The sequence below is a fragment of the Hydra vulgaris genome, chromosome 01 (genome assembly GCF_038396675.1).
Source record: "Hydra vulgaris chromosome 01, alternate assembly HydraT2T_AEP".
NCBI classification, from domain to species: domain Eukaryota; kingdom Metazoa; phylum Cnidaria; class Hydrozoa; order Anthoathecata; family Hydridae; genus Hydra; species Hydra vulgaris.
In genome coordinates, this window is record NC_088920.1 from 43011337 (window position 1) to 43032992 (window position 21656).

General features: G+C 24.8%; 1 protein-coding gene across 4 annotated transcripts in view; it reads left to right on the plus strand.

Moving 5' to 3' along the window:
- LOC100206699 (ubiquitin carboxyl-terminal hydrolase 9X) overlaps positions 1 to 21656 on the plus strand; it is a 111152-nt gene that overhangs the window by 34744 nt on the left and 54752 nt on the right. For 2 of the 4 annotated variants that reach the window (XM_065788244.1, XM_065788245.1), the window contains exons 12-27: positions 3628 to 3858; positions 4261 to 4326; positions 7036 to 7174; positions 11467 to 11554; positions 11803 to 11854; positions 13337 to 13408; positions 13581 to 13684; positions 14117 to 14234; positions 19216 to 19305; positions 19759 to 19973; positions 20141 to 20269; positions 20377 to 20488; positions 20563 to 20700; positions 20884 to 21001; positions 21121 to 21239; positions 21319 to 21473. In XM_065788244.1, coding sequence (XP_065644316.1) covers positions 3628 to 3858; positions 4261 to 4326; positions 7036 to 7174; positions 11467 to 11554; positions 11803 to 11854; positions 13337 to 13408; positions 13581 to 13684; positions 14117 to 14234; positions 19216 to 19305; positions 19759 to 19973; positions 20141 to 20269; positions 20377 to 20488; positions 20563 to 20700; positions 20884 to 21001; positions 21121 to 21239; positions 21319 to 21473 — 1946 coding nt within the window. The remainder of the gene's footprint in view (positions 1 to 3627; positions 3859 to 4260; positions 4327 to 7035; positions 7175 to 11466; positions 11555 to 11802; positions 11855 to 13336; positions 13409 to 13580; positions 13685 to 14116; positions 14235 to 19215; positions 19306 to 19758; positions 19974 to 20140; positions 20270 to 20376; positions 20489 to 20562; positions 20701 to 20883; positions 21002 to 21120; positions 21240 to 21318; positions 21474 to 21656) is intronic. The other 2 variants (XM_065788246.1, XM_065788247.1) reach the window with 1 other exon arrangement.

The following is a 21656-nucleotide window of genomic DNA, read 5'->3' on the forward strand; positions in this document are numbered from 1 at the left end:
AATTGTAATTTTATTTTGTATTTTTTTTAATAACTTTGTTACAACTTATAAGTTTGTTACAACTTAATACTTTACATAGCAATATTTGAAGTTTGTTTTTAATAACTTAAATTCATTTTATTTTGTAATTGTAATTTTATTTTGTATTTTTTAATAACTTTATTTTGTTTTGCTTATTCAAAATTTAATTATTTTAATTAAATTTAATTTGCAAGTTTTAAAGTATATTTTAAATACATTTTTAAATCTGTGAAATTTACATAATTGTTATATAAATAATTTATAAATTAATTATATAATTTATTTTCTTAATTTACTCTTTTTTTGCATGATTTAGATCCACCATTTTTTAAAATACTTTTAATTTTTCTAATATATTGCCCAAATCCAACATATGCTTCTGCTCAAACTGTTTCAGTAAAAACAGATTGAATAGGCAGTCAATGGTCAACAACTGTCTGAAATGATCAAAATTGCTGTTTTGACCTCCTAAAAATTCTTGCCGGTCATAGTTGACCAGTTAATATAGTCTGAATATAAAAGAATTTTTAACAAACAACTAGGATGTGTTTTGAAAATACTAAAATTTCTTAAAATCTGGACTAAAATATTTAGTGTCTAAAGTTTGTTGATGCATATTATAAATGACGTAAGCTATATCTTCTTTTTTTTAACCTTTTTTTTTTTAATCTTTAGTTTCACTTCACAGTATATATACTTGAATAAAGTTATTATTTTATTATTAATTTCTGTAGTTGATTAAAAAAGTTGTTTTTTTAATCAACTACAGAAACTGTTTTTTTTATTTTATTTTTCAATTTTTTTTACAAATTTTTTTTTATTAAATGTTTTTAAAAAGTCATTGCAATGAATGAACATTTAAAAAATAAAATATAATTATCATTATATTTTTTCTATTAATTTATCAAGAAGACAAAGGGAGAGTTAAATACAAAATGGAGATGACTAAAAAGAAACAAACAATGCTTTTGTTTTTAACACTAATTTAATTTAATTTATTTTTAACATATTTTATATCAATTAAATTTTTTTTTGTACTAAAAAAAAACAACCACTATATTAAACTTCATATCATCATCACACGGTAAAATTTCATAGTTTTACAAAAGTACTATTTAAAAATAACTATCACTCAGTCTTTTAGAGCATGAAAGGACAAAACAGTAAAAGGATGTGATTTTGCTGAATGACAAATCACGCGAGAATGAGTTATGGTTGATGAAACTAAATTATAGCTCGTTTAAGCAGCAACCATAGTAGTATTTGTAGAAAAGAGTAAGAGTTGCAACCTTGTTATTATGGGATAGTGCCTAAAGCTTAGCAGAAAGAACATGTTTAACTACATTTACATTACATTTTTGGATTTTGTCAAGAAGAGAAAGGGCATCTTTAGAAGAACCAGTCCAAATATAACTTTGCAATCAGTATTACATATGGTTTCCATAAGAATTCCATTCCAGAGGTAAACAGTTATCTAAGAAAAGTAAAGTAAATGACTAAGTATAAGCATTGTCATTCATCAATACAGAAAAATCAACAGTAATGCGATAATTGTTTGAACTAAATTACTGAGTTTTGCTGAAACTTGAATTCAATTGAACTCACTAGGTACTAAAAACTTTAGACTGTTACAGAGGAGAGATCAGATTCAAGATCTAAGCGATGTTGCCTGTTCTAAGCGATTAAAAGCAATGATTTTTTTGTTAAGACAGAGTTGTGTCATCAGCAAATAGAGATTTTAGATTTCATCCACTTTAGATGTAAGATTATCACGAAGATCATTAATTTAGATGAAAAACAATACAGTACCAATAATAGAACCTTGTAATACCCCAAAGGTCACTGGAAATGAAGAAGAGTGTTGGCCATTGAGGGCAACTTTGATACTGTAGTTAGAAAGAAAAGATTTTGTAATCTCAAAAAGTTTCCTAGACACACTGTATGAATCAAGCTTATGGAGAAGATTAGTATGCCAGACTTAATCAAATTCCTTTGATATGCCAAGAACATTAATTTAAGCCTTACCACTACCATCAATTTCCACCATCATAATGCACAATAGAACCTTTCTGTTATAAAAGTTAACAAGGCAGAACAAGATGATCAAAATCTTAAATTCTAGAAAGTAAGTTATTAGACTTGATATTAAAGATAGGATATTAAAAATTTGTTAATTAAAGACTCGAAAACCTTTATTTATAATAGAGAGAAGACTGATTGGATGATTGTTAGAGGGGTTCTAGTAGAGAGTGTTCTACAGAGTTTTTAAAAGTTAGAACCACAGATATCATTTTCTAGCAGGCAGGAGAACAAGATTCAGTCAAGCACTTATTAAATAGTTAATAGAGAATTGAAGAGAGCACTTGAGAACACTTTTGACTATGAAAGAAATGTTATCTGGGCCATAAACCGCAGAAGAGTTTAATTCAGATATGACTTTAACAACAGAAGCCTAAGTGATTTGGATGTCTAACAATTGGTTAACTTGTTTAACTAGAATGGCAGAAAGAGTATTGGCATTAGATTTAGTAGTCAAATTAGAGGATAAGTTTTTTGCAATTGGTTCTGTTTTATTCCTGGAAAAGATAAGATTAGACCCATGTAATAGAGATGGAACGTTTGACCTTTGTTAATGACACTATTGTAGATTTTCCAAAAGTCTCTAGAACTTTTCAACATAAAATTGTAACGTTCAAAATCCATTCTAGTGTTAACTGTTTTTAGTTCATCTTTATGATCATAATTTTTAATTACAATAATTTTTTGCTTTTAAAATTTGTAATTTTTTAGCCCCAAAATTAAAACTTGTACATATAAGATCCAGATATAAAAGAAAAATTTGGGCTTTAAAATGAGTTAGAATAATCAATGATGTTGCAATAAAAATTTTATTTTAGCTTTAAAATGAGTTAGAACGATCAATGATATTACCATTAAAATTTTATTTTGGCTTTAAAATGAGTTAGAACGATCATTAATATTACCATTAAAATTTTATTTTGGCTTTAAAATGAGTTAGAACGATCAATGATATTACCATTAAAATTTTATTTTGGCTTTAAAATGAGTTAGAACGATCATTAATATTACCATTAAAATTTTATTTTGGCTTTAAAATGAGTTAGAACGATCAATGATATTACCATTAAAATTTTATTTTGGCTTTAAAATGAGTTAGAACGATCAATGATATTACCATTAAAATTTTATTTTGGCTTTAAAATGAGTTAGAACGATCATTAATATTACCATTAAAATTTTATTTTGGCTTTAAAATGAGTTAGAACGATCAATGATATTACCATTAAAATTTTATTTTGGCTTTAAAATGAGTTAGAACGATCAATGATATTACCATTAAAATTTTATTTTGGCTTTAAAATGAGTTAGAATGATCAATGATATTACCATTAAAGTTTTATTTTGGTTTTAAAATGAGTTAGAATGATCAATGATATTACCATTAAAGTTTTACAAAGTTTTTTAAGATTTAAAGACTTAAAAAGATACATTAAAGTTATGTTATTAATGATTTTTCAAAAAGTTTTTATTTCTCATGTTTAAATATGTTTTTTAATATATTTTTGATTTTATTTTTTTGATAAGGTTCTTAATTTGTTATGGCAACTTGCGCATAGTGATGATTTGCCTACTGATATAATGGACCAAGCTCTGAATGCACACATAAAAATTCTTGATTATAGTTGTTCTCAAACTCAAGATCGAGATAATTTAAAGATACATTGGATTGACTTGTGTGTGGAAGAAATAAAAGTAGGTTCTTGGGTCATTCCAGCCTTAAAGCAGATTCGGGCTATTTGTGAATTATTTTATGAGGTAAGACTTTCTCTTCTTTTTTTTACCTTTTTATTTTAATCCAGGCAAGTTTTAAAACTAAAATATAATGAAAATAATAAAGTTTTTTCTAAATAAATGTCCTTTATATGTAGATATTAGCTGCCCGAACCCAAATCCTCAGTTTATGTATTTACCTCAGTTTATGTATTGTGAGTGATATTTTATGTGCAATCAACATATTCAAACACCTTTATATATTTAGTCTTACATGAAATACATGGCCTTGCAAAAAATTTATGTTTTTTATACTGAAATAGCTAAGTGCGGGGCTTTAGTACATACATTGACTGAGAGTTTTGGTTTAAGCTTTGAGTACTTTCTATATAAGCATGTTTGTTACAAAAAAAATTTGTTTTTTTCTCTGCTAAAAAAACTGTATAGATTGAAGTTGGCAATTTGAAGCTAAAAGTGTTCAAAGTATGTGAGGACACATCTAAATATGCAAAAGTAAGGATATATATATATATATATATATATATATATATATATATATATATATATATATATATATATATATATATATACACACACACATATATACAGGGTTGGGCAGAGAAACTTGCTTATTTGAAATATATATTATAACAAAAGTATTGAATATATACAAATGAATTTTGTAATAGCATAATTAAGAACAAGTAAGTTTTATAATTTGCTAGTTTTAAAGATGATATCACGCAAATGATGTCCGTTATTGTCAATACATTTTGTCAGTTGAGTCCGGATATTGGTGTCAACTCTTTCCAGCATCTCAATAGGAATGTTGGCGATGGCTTCACAAATGTTGCTCTTGAGATGGTTCAGGTTGTTGGGTCTGTTATGGTACACGATGGACTTGATGGACAGATGTCCCCACAAGAAATAATGATGGACAGATGTCCCCACAAGAAATAATCCTAAGGCACAAGATCAGGGGACTTGGCTGGCCACTGAAGATTGCCCCTCAAAGAGATCACGTGCCCAGGAAAGGCTTCGTTCAAGAAAACCATGGATGCTCTTGATGTATGCGCAGTTGCATCATCTTGCTGGAACCAAACATCATCCAAGCCCATCTTGTTCAGTTTTGGCAGGAAGAAATCCTGTAACATCCTCAGGTAACGCTCAGATGTCACCGAAACTGTCCTCTCATTTTCTTTGAAGAACCAGGGATCGATTATTCCAACTCGGGATACTGCGCACCAAACAGTCACACATTGTGAGTGTAGAGGTTGTAGGTAAAGTTCTCGTGGGTTTTCAGCGCTCCAATACCGCATGTTCTGCTTGTTCACAGCCCCAGAAAGATGGAAGTGCGCCTCATCGCTGAAGAACACAAGCGTGTCATCAGGTAAGTCGAGAAGGGCTCCACGCACAGCCTCACGAGTATCGAAGTCCCGAGGAATCAGTTCCTGGGCGACAACAACCTTGTAGGGATGGAACTTCAATTCCTCATAAAGGATCTATCTAACAGAACGAGCTGATAACCCAAGAGCTGATGCATGATTGTGGGCAGATCGTCGGGGAGACCTCAAGATGGATTGCACCGCTTCGATGCGGAGATCTTGCAGTCCTTTGGAGGCCAGGCTTCTTCACATCTCCAGATTCCCTGAAGTTCTTCACCCACGAAACGATTGACTGTCGTCCTGGAACATGGCCACGAGGTGCAACATGGAAGTGCCGACAAAATGCATGTTGTGTGGCGATGATTGATTTACCACAGGAAAATATGCCTCAAACGCAAATTTGTCCATTCCATGACTACTGCAAAGAAAAAAGAAAATAAATTAATGCGGCTCATCATATAAACAAAACTTTACAGTTTGCGCTCTTGATTAAGCCCCTCCTTAAAGCTATCGTAGTAAATCACACTTCAGGAAGGCTAATTCAAATAAGCAAGTTCCTCTACCCTACCCTGTATATATTTATATATATATATAATATATATATACATAATGTATATATATATATATATATATATATATATATATATATATATATATATATATATATATATATATATATATATATATATATATACAGATATATATATATATACAGATATATATATATACAGATATATATATATACAGATATATATATATATATATATATATATATATATATATATATATATATATATATATATATATATATGTACATATATATATGTACATATATATATACATGTATATATATATATACATATCTATATATATATATATACATATATATATATATATACATATCTATATATCTATATATATATATATATATATATCTATATATATATATCTATATCTATATATATATATATATATATATATATATATATATATATATATATATTTTTTTTTGTATATATATATATATATATATATATATGTATATATATATATATGTATATATATATGTATATATATATATATATATAAATATATATATAATTATATTTTTTCATATTTAAATCAGTATTTGGTAAGCAAAAAGGCTAACCTAAATCTGTACAGTTTTTTGTTTTGGAAAAAGAATACAAATAATAATAAAAAGTTTCTGTTCCAACTCTAACCCTTAGTCGATGTAGTGGCACTCTTTGCATGTTTAACCTATTTAGTCAGTTGATGTATGTACTGAAGCCCCTGGCAACAGGCTATTTCAGAATGATGTCAGACTATTTATAAACACATAATATAAGTTATATATATATATATATATATATATATATATATATATATATATATATATACACATATATATATTTATATTTTTATATATACTTATATATATATATATATATACACACACACACACACACACACATATATATATATTTATGTATAGATATGTATATATATTTAACTTATATTGCATATTTATATATATATATATATATATATATATATATATATATATATATATATATATATATATATATATATACATACACACATATATATGTATATATATTTATGTATATATATGTATATATATTTAACTTATATTGCGTATTTATAAAAGGAGTCTGACATCATGCTGAATGTTTGTAAAAGTGGAAACTAAGAGTGCTGTTTTCTGTTAAATACTTAAATTGTTACTGAATTGTTTGAATTTTGTTATTTAGTTTTTACCAAATTATTTTTTATAAATGCATATGGAATATACAAAATACTTTTATAAACTTAGAATGGCAATCAGGTATCAAATCACCACATATTATATCGCAATACAGTTGTGGAGAGTATTCAAAATAAACATGCTATCGTTAGTCTAGTTGCTGAAAATCTTACGAAGTATATGTCTAAAATACATAATCTTTATCAAAGTATGTTTTTATCCTTTTTATATCTTTTGTATAACAATTTTAAGCAGTTTTTTTCTTCTGACTAGCAGTATATCTTGGTTTAAAGGGTTGTTCAGCAACCACCTTAGACCAAGGGTGGACTTTTACTTTCTTGACTTTGATGTTCTAAAAGAAAAATTTTTACTAATACAAAAACTATTGTTTGAAATTTATAACTGAAGCATTCATCACACTTACTAGGAAAAACATTTTTGTAACTTTAGTTGATTAAAAATTATTTGCAAGAATCCGTCTAGAAAAAAAATGTACATTTTGTCAATTGAGATTGTGGCTGCTGACAAATTGTTGATTTTGCTATTTAATTATATTGAGTTTGTGAATTTTTATTTTATATAATATTTTTCTTATTATTTTAGATTTATTTCAAGTAATAAATCTTAAATTATATCAATGATAGAAATATAAATAATGAAAAATTTAAAAATAAAAATATATTTGATATAAAATAGTTTATTAAAATGTTTTATTTCATCCATAAAGCTAAAAAAAAAAAATCTCAAGTCAATTAACAAAAAAAATATCAACAAAAATAATGCTAACATATAATTTTGAAATATAGCTGATGTTGAATTTATCATTATAAAACTTTATTAATAAATATACTAATAGCTGATAATAACCAGAATTAATCATAATAGTTTTATACTTAATTTTATTTCTGCTTGCAGTTTACAAAAAACAAATGAAACCTTCCAAGCTTAATTAAGGGTGGAAAGCAAGAAGTGAACTTGAGTAAAGTTTGGGTTGAGCTTTGAAGTTTCTATTTAAAATAACGATCACTTGAACTTAGTTATGAAATTTAAAAATTAGGAATGTCTTCCTGCATTGTAAAACATTAAGGAAAATATATTACAAAAACTTTTAAATAAATTTTTTGTTATGTCTAATTAATATTTTTATAAAAGTTTAATTATATAATATAATTTATAATATCTAAAAAATTTAAATCAGTTAGTTAAAAGTAAATGTACAGAAATATTAACTATCAAAAATTATTATTTGTTATCAACCTCCTTTTGATGTTATCAAGCTTTATTTCAAACTGTTTATAACAAACATTATTTCAAACGGTTAAGTAGATTATCATTATTTATAATAATAAATGTAAAATAAAAAAATATAAAATTAAATTTTTTTTTTTACATATTGTTCTTTTTATTTTATGTTTATATAAATTATTAAAAAGCAATGATATAATTTAAAGTTTTTATTTACAAAGTTCAGTAAGCTTTTGAAAAAAAATTAAAACACTGAAAAAAAATAATTTTAATTGACCGGCTAATAAAAACACTTGACCGTCAATTCTATTTGTTAGCCAGTCAAATTGACTGTCAACCTTCTATTTATTTATTTTGTGCATTGACTTCACAATCATCATCATCATCATTATCATCATATAGTTTATTATAAATAACTAAATAGAATCCAATCAAATGAATAATAATCAATTTTTAGTACTTATATTCAATATATATATATATATATATATATATATATATATATATATATATATACATACATATATATATATATATATATATATATATATATATATATATATATATATATATATATATATATATATATATATATTAAATTCAAATTAAAATATATTTATATTGAATTTAATAAGATATTTAAACTGCATATTCTGAAACAAAACTTAACTAAAATGCAACTTAATTTGAAACAATTTCACTGAAACACAAACTGTAAAATATAGAAGATAAAGATGAAACTTCAAACATAGAAAATGAAACAGAAGCAACTTAAAGATAGATATAAACCTTCATCATTATTAATTTTTCCTTTTTTTTTTAATCATTTTTTTATATCAATAATTAAAAAATTTATAATAAACATCAATATTAAAAAAAAACTGCTAAAAAAAAGCTAAAACCAAAGAACCTATAACTGATATTAAGTCCTGATATAGGAAACAAAAAGTGCTAATAAAAGAAAACAGAAAAAGATATAACTAAAAAAAAAAAGAAAAAACAAATATGAAAAAATATATATAAAAAAGATCCTATAAGTTTGATTGCTGTAAAATTTTTAAAGCTTTTAAAAGGTTTTTTTAAAAGAATAGTTAAAAAGACATTTATAAACTAAGATAAAAAACTACTCATCATTTGTCGAAAACGTTTAAAATATTCAACGTTCATTGTAAGAATAATATTAGAAGGCTGACGGTTTAGAAAGCGTCTATTTTACTGAACTAAGAAACTAATGGGAATAAAAATTGAACATTGAATGTATGAATTCTATTATGATTATGTAAAATTTTCAATTTTTTTTTAGTTACATTTTTAAATTATTTAAAATAGATTGTATTTTACAACTTTTTTGGATAATGTTTTCTTTAAATTGGACTCAACTGAATATTGGGTATAATTATAATAAGTTTATAATAATAGTTTCTTAGTTTCTTGAATCTCTTAATAACATCAATGGCTAGCTGATCAAGAGATTTTAAAAAGTTTTTTAGGAAAGAAAGGTTTGATTTATGTTCTTGATTGCCAAGATGCTTTTACTATGCAAGCGAGACAAAATAATCTGAGGATAAAAGGAGATCTTTTAAGAAAATGTGGAAAAACAAGACCTAAAGAAAACATTAGTCTGCTAATCATTATTAAAATGCATTAACTAAGTTGGATGGTATGTTGGACAAGTTTAAAAGAAGGTATGGCAGAAACTTTATAATTCTTCAGGTACTCCATAGTTCAAAAATTGGATTTCCAACTAAATATTCATTTAATTCGTTTCTTAAAAAAATCTTAGAATAGTTTTTTACAAAAGAATAATTAATTTCTTGCCCTACTTTTTTAGGTGCTTTTTACAATGTTAATGAAATAAGTTTTTATTTGAGCATAAAGTTTTTTCGAAAAAAAGTGCAAAATAGTTTGATGGTAATTTGAGAAGAAGTTATTTTGAAAGGAAATTTTACTCAGAAGATTTTGCAAATGTTTCTAGAACTGTCAATTGCAACTTTCTATAAACAATTTGTAGAAAAAAAATCCTTAGACTGTTTCTAAAATGAAACGTAAAATACCGGCTAAACGATTTCAATGATATGAAGCATAAAATACCATTAAACAATTTCAATGATATGGATATTCAGGCTTTGGTAGGAATGGCGGGCTATAGCCTGTGCCCATCTCCACACCTGTGCAAATGAGTTTATACGGGCGAAATAAAGCCCGTGCAAAATATAAGTTTTTGATAACAATAAAGTTAAATATTTTTATGTTTTTATTTAGTTAGTCTTTTAAAAACTTCTCAAATGATAAAATTTTGTAAAACTGTTTGTTTTACTAGTTAAAAAATGAAACTATTTCATTCAGGATATGCTAAAAAAGTTATGAAAAAAATAATTTTTCAATATTCTGACATTAAAATATAAAATAAAAATAAAACAAGTTATTTCAAACAGCTATAACTGTTCTTTATTATTCCATAATATGCTAAAAGATAAATAATTAGTATTTTAAAAGGCAGGCAAAATATGCATGTGTTGCAAAAGAGTTAATAGTCCAGGTTTTTAGTATTCTTTGGAAATTTGTAAACTTATACAATAAGAACTGCTAGATAATAAAGACAATTTCTTTTTTTGTATAATCACACATTTTGCTTAATTGATTGATAAACTAGTTTGTCATACTTAAAAGGTGTTTAAAGTAGTGCATATTTCCCTGTATACTTCCACATTAACTTCCTGGTTTTTTTAAAAAAAATTTTATCACCTACTAAATAGTTGTTCTAAAAGCTACTGTTTATTACCTACTAAATAGTTTTGCTAAAAGCTACTATTTACCATCTATTGAGTAGTGGTGCTAAAAGCTACTGTTTATCACCTACTAAATAGTAGTGCTAAGAGCTACTGTTTATTACCTACTAAATAGTAGTGCTAAAAGCTACTGTTTATCACCCACTAAATAGTGGTGCTAAAAGCTACTGTTTATCACCTACTAAATAGTGGTGCTAAAAGCTACTGTTTATCACATACTTTTAGATTTCAGCTTGTTTACCCTTTAACAATTTTTTTTGTCAAACAATATTTGTTTTTTGCTCTGTTAATTAAATAGTTTGTTCTAGAGATGTGTTATTTTAAAGAAAAAATTTGATGAGTAAATTTGATTGGAATGTTATGAAAGTTTTTGATATATACGGTCATAAATATATTTTTGGTTTTATAGTTATGAATATATTATAAACAATTTAAGTTTGTATATAAGGTTATAAATTTTTTGCAGATGATACATCTATTAATCCTGAAGAGCTTTTACCTGATAGAAGATATCCACATGTTCGCCAGATTCAAGAGCGTCTTGACTTTCTTAGGTTTTTAGTTTTTTTCCAATATCTGTCATTTAATAACTATATTTTGTTGTTGTTTAAAAATTATTTTATTCATTATCATCTTCTTAAGACTTTTACTAGCGAAGTGTTTTTAGACTGAGAATGTAAAGTACTTTTTGTACCTCAGATATGTTTTTATTTTCTCAGATGTTTTATGCTATTGCTAACAAAGTATTTTTGGATATCACTTTGTATACTTTACATTCTCAGATATTTTGCATTGTTTTCAGATTTATATTAAATGATGGAAAGATGTGGTTGTGCCAACCTCAAGCAGAGCAGGTTTTTAACTCACAATATTTTTAATCATATTACATTAATTATATTACATTAATTATATTACATTAACTATATTACATTAATTATACTTTTTAATATATTAGCAGTAATTAAAAACATCATAGTAGATCAATGATCTTGTGGTTAATGGTTAATAAATCTAATGTAACAAAAGGTTTATCAACCATGAATGACCATGAAGATTTTAAAATTTTTTAAATAACTGTAATAATTAAGTAGATAAGAACGGCTTTTTTTTTTTTTTTCTTATTAAAGTTTTGTTGTAGATTAAAACAGTTATCATGTTGTTTCTTTATAGTTTTTATTTTATTTTCAATTGTTTATTATTTAATATTTAATAGTTAAAACTTAATTGTTTTGTATATATTTATTACTTTTGTTAAGCATTAAATCAAAATCATAAAAAAATACAACATACAAATAAAGTTTAAAGACAAAATACCAATATTTTGAATATATTGACATAACTGTAACATTTGACAGCGTTAACATAAAAGCAATATTAAAAAAAAGTATTTTTAAAGATACCATCAAACTTTCTGAACAACTAAGTCCAGAAGTCTTTAATCTGAATACTCTTATTGCAGAATACCAGTTTTAGTGAAAGACTTGATTACAAAAAAGAAGGATTTTAATTACAGAGTTAAATGAGCTCTGACATAAATGTTCAAGTAAATTCATCTTAAAAATGATCCTTTATCATTTTGGATAACTAAAAGAGCTTTCAAAACTACACTGCTGTTTCAAGCAATATCATGTACTTTAATACACATAATGTTGCTTGGCATTAAAAATAGCCCATTGAAGGTTGACTGACTATTATCTATTGAATGTTTTTTGGCTTGACTATAATTCATTAAATCTTGTTAGGCTTGACTATAATCCATTGAATGGTTCTTGGCAGTAATCCATTGAATGTTGTTTTTAAAAAGATAGTATTTAACATAATTGGATTTAAACTATTACAATGGCAGAGAGAGAAATGTTTTTATTTTTTAATATAATTTGCTTATATTTCATATGAAATTATATAATATTATATAATTTCATATGAAAGTAATTACTTGTGTGTATCTTGATACTATTACTTTTCCACACTAAGTTAACAATTATAATCAATAATCAATCAAAGTTTACATTTTTTTCTACCTCATTATTACTCTTGAAGTCATTAGTTGTTTGCTGGAGGATTGATGAGCTGAATAATGCTAGATATATATATATATATATATATATATATATATATATATATATATATATATATATATATTTATATATATAAATGTGTGTGTGTATATATATATATATATATATATATATATATATATATATATATATATATATATATATATATATATATATATATATATATATATATATATGTATATTTATTTATTTATTATACTTACAACAATAGCAACAATAATAATAACTTTTTATTCAAAATTTTTTTGTTTGTTTTAGATCTGGGTTTGTCTAGCAATTAATTCTGTTTTTCCTGTGGATCAAGATATTTGTTTTAAATGGTTTTCTGTGGTAAGTTTTAAACCAGTTATTTCCTATATTGAAATAGTATTTTGGTAAATCAATGTTTTACTATAAAATAATTTTTATAAATTTTCTTCAACTGAAATGTTTGAATTTATAATATACTAGTTGATTTTGTTTTTTTTTAATAGTGATTTCATGTTCAATTTATTTGTATTAGGTAATGGGAGATGATCCAGATTTAGACCCGGATATAACTAGACAATTCTTTGAAAATAATGTCCTGAAAACTGATCCTACTATGCTGAATGAACATGGGTTGAAGTAAAAAAAATTTCTTTTTTTTAAAAACTTTTTAATAACTTTTATTATGTACTTTTAAATGGAAAAGTAATAGAAATTGCAGATAACTTTTATTTGGTTTTAATCGTATGAGGTAAATAATTGTTTTTAATGAGGTGTTTGTTGCGATAGATATTTAGTATGAATGGAGTAGTGTAAAATGGTTTAGAGACTAGTATTAATTTGATATTTGGTGAGATGAGACCAGAACGATGTTGATATTCAGTGTAAATAAGACAAATATTATGTATGGGAAGAGTTTGTGTCAAATAAATGCATTTAAATTTTACTCATCTTAGATATCATTATTGATATTATGTATAAAAACTATTGTCTATCTTGAATTTACAATATATTCTGTGATTTTTTTTTTTTTTTTTTAATTATAATTTGCATCTTTCATATGTTTTGTAGGTGTTTTGAGCGTTTTTTCAAATTTGTAAATTTGAAAGAAGGTTACCTTCAAAAAAAAAGAAATGGTGCATTTGTTCTTGAGCATACACAGTTGATTGGTTATGACTACCTTTGGAAGGCAAGTTTCAAATTTTTTTTGTTTATTTGACTTTTGTTTTATGTATTATTGACTGTATTTATTCAAATAGTTTTTTAGCATTTTTTACTGTTATGTAAATTTTCAATATTTACATTTTATCAGGCTTGCAACTTCCTTAAACTGAACTTTTATTATGTTTGTTTTTTTCTTTTAATAGGTTTTAATATGTTTTGAAACTAAATTTTACTTATTCTTTAATCCATTTAGTATTACTAGTGAACTAGTCTTGTTATTACTATACATTTTCCAAAACATTTATATTACCTTTACAAAACATGGAAATAGAGGAATAGCAAACCTAATTAATAGTCCGATAAATACCAAGTATTTATACCAAGATTAGAACTTTGCCTAATTTTATATCAAATTTAGTAAAGCCATTTTAAACATCATAGAGTTTTTAATAAACATGAAATGCTGCTACCTAGTTGCTGCTTCCATTTATGATTAGTTGTAAAAATAATTTGAAATTATTTAAACTATTTCATATTATTATTGAGCATGGTTGGTACATCAATAATAAAAAAATAATAACAAATTTAAAATTGTTTAAACTGTTTTGTATTGCTATTGAACATGGTTGGACATCATTAAAAAAATAATAAATAGCAAAAATCAAATGACGGATTCTTCTGATGTTCTACTAAATATCTCTTTTTATGAATAAAAAGAGATATTTAGTAGAACAGTTAGTTAGTTTTTTTCTGAGAATACTCTTTGAATTCTATTTTTTTAAATGCTTGAATCCATTTCAAAATTAGTAGACAAGTACCTAGTTTACAAGACAGATGAGACAGTTTTAGCAAGAGTTTTCAATGTACAAAAAAAAAATAATAACTATGCTGGTATTATAAGATAAAATTGTAATCAGATCTGGAACCATACATCTAATCAAATGTCTTATTCATGTCCGGAATCATCCAATCAACTATCTTATTCAGGTCTTGAATCATTCATACAATCTAATATCTTATTGAAGTCTGGAATCATACATTCAATCAAATATATTAATAAGGTCAAATATCTTATTTAATCATCCAATTAAATATCTTATTCAAGTCTGGAATCATACATCCAATCAAATATCTTATTAAGGTCAAATATCTTATTTAATCATTCTATTAAATATCTATTCAGGTCTGAAATCATACATCCAATCAAATATCTTATCAAGGTATTAAATCATACATCCAATCAAATATTTTTATTGCTATATTTTACCTAACTAAATCATCAGTTTTATTTACTTCATATTAAATCATTTTTTTGCATACAAGTTCTTTAAACATTATGTCTATCCTTTCCATTTTTAATATATAGTATAGTCTTTTAAGTTATGAGCTGAAAAGTTTTTGAAGCAAGTTTCTGTAACTGCATCAATTAGGGGTTTTTTAATAGCAAATAACATTTTGAATTTTTAAATTTCAATTTTTTTTTACTATTTTTTCTGGATTTTAAATATGACCATAACATTTCACAATTTGCATACCAAAAGATCACATCAGCAATTCTTTTTATTAATCATTATGTCAGATTTAATTTTTTAGTTCATAATTTATCAATCTTTCAGCTTCAGTTAAATCAGGTTATATAAAAACATCTTTGGTATATGCTCTGTTGATGCAACCAAACTTTAGATAATTGACCATTCATTTCTTATTTTCTCATGATAATTTTGGTTGTTAATAGCAACATTTACTATAATTGTTAAAATTACAATTATTATTTAATTAATTTAATTGTTGCATCATTAAACTGGTATTCATTTTTTGAAGTAGCAGTTGACTTTTCATTAGATTTTTTCATTATTAAAGTTGAATTTTCATTAGTTACTTTAAGTGAGTATGATTTTCTTGGTATGGATTTTTTTTTATCAGTTTCAAACAGTGTTCAATACTTTAACCTTGGTCTTTTAACCTTGGCCTTAGAACTCACTGCTTTGGTATTGGTTTTGAAATTTATTTCAAGGTCTAATCTTTTATGCAAATTGTGTATTTTTAATTAAATAAGGCAGTCATTTTCAGCATTTAAGCAGTTATTTTTAGTTGATGTAAATTGTTTTTTTTAAATTAGTTATAAGATTTTTAGCCACCGCAATATGTGCAACAAAATTCAAAATTTCAAAATTATCATATATCCAATAAGTCTTGTTAACACAATTACACAGACTAAACAGTTTTCACTTTTTTTTTTTCTTTACTTGTCTTTTCATTGTTGTTAGATCTTTTTTGTTTAAGAACCAAAATCTTATTTTATATATATATATATATATATATATGTATGTATATATATATATGTATATATATAATATATATAATATATATATATATTGAATATATAAATATACATATATATAATATATATATATATGTATTAAATATATAAATATACATATATATAATATATATATATATAAATATACATATATATAATATATATATATATATATATATTAAGTATATAAATATACATATATATAATATTTATATATATATATATTAAATATATAAATATATATATATAACCCCTAACTGGTTGTCAGAAAGTTTTTCCGTATTTTGTTGACAAAAAGTAAAAATTAAAATGCAAGACCGGAATTTTTTTTTTTGTTACTTGATAGACTGCCTGCCCCAACCGAACCTTCAGTCGATGTAGCAGCACTCCCTTGCGAGTCAGGCTATAAGATGGTCGATGTAGCAGCACTCCGTTGCGAGTCAGGCTAATTGTCAGTCAATGTAGCAGCACTTTGTTGCGAGTCAGGCTATAAGATAGTCGATAAAGCAACACATGCATGATTTACAGTAAAAAAAAAATAAAAATAAAAACATTTTTTATATTATTAAAAACATTCAGAATGTTTTTTTAACATTCTGGTCAATTAAAATTGCGTTTTTGCGGTTTTTTTAAAAAACAATTAATTTGTAATTAAGCTAATGGTACTTTCTGACAACACACAAGCGTTGGACAAAGGTCAAAAGTAATTAAAAGTGACGTATTTGTTGGCATAAGAATCATTTTTTTCCTTCCATACTCCCAAATGCAACAATCTATATAACTATATATATATATATATATATATATATATATATATATATATATATATATATATATATATATATATGTATATATATATATATGTGTATATATATAGGGTAAAGGAAGGTATGTTCGTGATAAATTAACTAGATGTGTAATTACAAAGTCAATTTCAGTAATTTTACTTAATTACTTTAATTGTTTGATGTACATAGAGTAAAGTTACTAAAATCTATGCAGTTTTGGGATTTTAAGCCCTTTGATAAGTTTTTATAAAAGCTCAAAAGTCATTGAGAAAAGTTAGGTAATTTTGTGATATGATATTTAATTTCGTGATAGTGGTTAGGTAATTTCGTGAATACACAATAATATTTAAATTTTTCTTTATTAATTAAGTATAACATCTGGTATAATATAACAAAAAATATCAACACTTGTTTTGAATTCATAACTATTCAATCAGACTTTAAGTTCATAAAATATAAATATAGTCAGGCTTATAAGTTAACAAAATTATAATAATACTTTCATTACTTTATATTTATATATAAAAAAAATATACTTTTAACATAGGTAGCTTAGAAAATAAAATAACAGACCTACAAAAAACTCTTAATATAATAACTATAATATTAACCATACTTATATCTGATTAACTTATTTTTCTAAATCACATTCTTGTTGACAACATGTATCACACATAAATACTTCACCAATGTCCTCATATGTTTGACAACTCTCATGATAAGGTACTAAACAATAGGAACACTGCACCCATTTTTTTCCTTTTTTTTTTTTTACATCACTGTTGTAACTTTTTTTACAAACACCGCACTCCCAATCATCATCTTTTGAAGCATTTTTATTTTTTTTACTTTTTTTAGAACATACAGGAATAGAATCCTTTGAAGTTAATGGAATAGGTTGATCAGGAGGAGTCAGACACTTTGCACTTGAATCCCTTTTTGGCCTATTAGGGTTAGGTGTGGTTGTATAGAGAAAGATATTATTATCATTTAACTATATAGTTATATCGTGCTTAAAACAATTTTTAATGTCATTATATTTAATAAAAGAAACATGATTAAAAATGTAAATTCATTTGAGGTGAAAACGTTAAGAAAATGTGTAACTGCGATAAGGAATCATAAGTTATAGGAAGTTAATAAAAAAACAAAAGTTTTACCATTAAATCAAGCATCTTTTCTAGTTTAATATTTAATAAAAATAATTTACTTACCTTAAAACACAAGTCTGGAAATAAAAATGTTGGACAAGTACTCCAAACAAATGTGCTGAACGCACGTTAAATAATGCTAAAGAATGTACAAACTGATAGTAAACAATTGACGTATCACACGCACCCAACGACTATTTGTGAATCGACAGTAGTACCCCGGGGTACCATTTGACGCAATTTCGATGTTTTTGACTAATAGGTATGTTCGCTACAAATGCCGAGCGAAATATCACGAAATTACATATATCACGAACATACCTTCCTTTACCCTATATATATATATATAATTAATTAGTAAAAAACACTTATCTAACTTTTATCTTCGACTTGAAGTTTCACCATTGCTGGATCATCAGGAAGAGTACTCTTCCTGATGATCCAGCAATGGTGAAACTTCAAGTCGAAGATAAAAGTTAGATAAGTGTTTTTTACTAATTAATTAATTAATTATTGCTCTGTTCTTTAAGAACATTGAGCACTCTATTTGTAAAATACACTAACATAATTTACATATATATATATATATATATATATATATATATATATATATATATATATATATATATATATATATAACTATATATATATAATTAAATCATCATTAAATATATGAATTTTAATCAAATATGTAGATAAAATTAAAATTTAAAAAATATGTTTTACAATAAAGTTACTTATCTATAGGTTATTACTCAAGCTTCCGTGGATATAGTTACTCAAGCGATAGAAGTACTTCGAGAAATTTACACAAATATAGGCTCACAATTAAAGCAGGTTTGATTGCTAAATTTTTAAATTAATTATGCATATTCTTTTACTTGAAAAGATTTACTTGAAGTGGTTTATTTTTTGATTAAATGAAAAAATGTTATAATGACTCTTTATAAAAAAACGGTGGTATTAATTTTAATGCAAATGCATTAGGGTGGGATTTAGATTAAAGAGTCTACTTATTTTTCAGTCAACTTTGAAGTAAAATTATGACTAAAAAATACCAAGAGTATATACTCTAGGTATATACTCTAGCTATATACTTAATGCATATACCTGAGTATATAACAGCACTTAACTTGTTTCTTTGAAATGCAGCTTTATTAAATTCTTTATTCTAGAGTTATAGAAAGGAGAGAAAAAACTGGAAGCAGCCTTTTCCATTGCTGAGACCCTTGTTCTAGAAAAGTAAATTTTTAATTAAAAAAATTCTCATTAAAACTTCTTTTAATTTAGAGTGAAATCCATTCAATGTTTATTAAAACTTGTAGTGATCGCATACATCCATGTGAAGAAATAATGTGCAACACAGACTATAATACTCTAACTGGTAAAGCTACTATACTTGAGCAAGCTCGCAAAGTAACTGCATGCTTGCGAGCCCTTAAAGTTTATGTTGAGGAGTCTGACAAAAATTATTGTATTGAACGAGCTATTCCTGCTCATGAAAGGTTAAAAATAAATTTATATTGTTTATTTGTAGTTTATTTAAGTTTGATTTTATTATAGTTGATTTTTTAAAAATATAAATATAAAAATTTTAAGAATAAATATAAATAAGCAATAAAGAAAAAATCTCTAAAGCATTATGTTTAAATTTTTTTAAATTTATACAAAGGTCTGCTCGCGGAAAGCAAATTTGTTTATATGTTCGCTTTCCACAACAAAATCGGCAAATTGATGACTTTGAAGTATGGTCTCATTCTAACGAATCAATTGCCTCACTTCGAAGAAGGATATATGTTCGGTAATTTTTTACTAATACTCTCTCAACGTTACTTTAGTAAAATGAGTTTATGATCTAGTTTTATAAAAATATTTTGATATTTAACCTTACAAATATTTTTTTTTTAGTTTAAAAAATATAGTTCAAGCAATAAAGCTAGATATTTGTTATAATAATGATGTTCTCAACCCAACTGATGATCGTAAATTAATTAGTGATTTGCCAATCAAAGATAGAGGCGTATGTGTAATTTTTTTTTTTTAAATACTTTAATCAAGAAAATTTAAAATGATAAATAACATTCTTTTCTCTAGGTTTTTACAATAAAATTAGGTTCATCATCCAATAGTATTCCATCTTCTCCTGATTCATCTTCAGATACTTCTCCACCACCTACCCCACTATGTGGCGATGGACCTAATGTTGAAACAGAGCATTTATTACCTAGTGTTGTAAGTGCTGCATACTAATGTCCAATTTTAAATATTTAAAAATTAACATTATTTAGTTGTGTCTTCGAAATATGTTTAGAATTTAGTTAAAGACTTTATTAATGCATTAATTAATAATATATTAATATTAAATATTTTGTAGTTTTCAATAAGTACTTTAAATATGTGTAAAATAAATTTTAGATATTATCTAGGACAAAGTTTGTTCATACTTTGTTTACTCTTGGAGATTTAGCTATGAAGTTTCATTTGGAAGAATTACAAAACATTGTCCTTAATTTGTTGAACATATGTTCTTCAGGTTCAACTATTTTTTTTTTTTAATTATAAACTTATTAGTCTTCATCAAGTAAAACAAATAAAAACAGCTTTAAAGTGTTTAAAAAAATTTTTTTTTTAAGTTTTTTAATAAATGTTTAGATGTTGACACAATCAATAATATAAAAACATTATGTCATAACAGCATGATAAAAGGAATGTCTTCATTAGACAAATTATTTTCAACAGTGACACCAATACAGGCTCTTTATAATCTTGAGGTATTTTTTATTATTTATATTTTTTTTAAAATGCCTTTCAAAGGAGTTATTTCACATCAAGTTTTTTTTGTTTGTTTAGATTATTTATGCTTTATTACTTCCTGCAATGGAACCATTAGAAAATTACCCAATAAGTTTTCAACATAGTATTATATTAGCTGGGGGCATCGACAGCATTCTAAATTTGTTTACAAACAAAACCTTTCTGCATGGTGCAAATACACTTATAAAAAGGTATTTTACTATTATACTTATGTTATTTAACATTGACCTCTGCGATTTTTTAAATGAAACGAAAACTTATTATAAACATAACTACTCATTGAAGTATAATACCCACTTACTGGACTATAATATCCAGCTTATTTATTTGATAATTAGAGATTAATTAATCAAATTTAAAATTATTTAGCATAA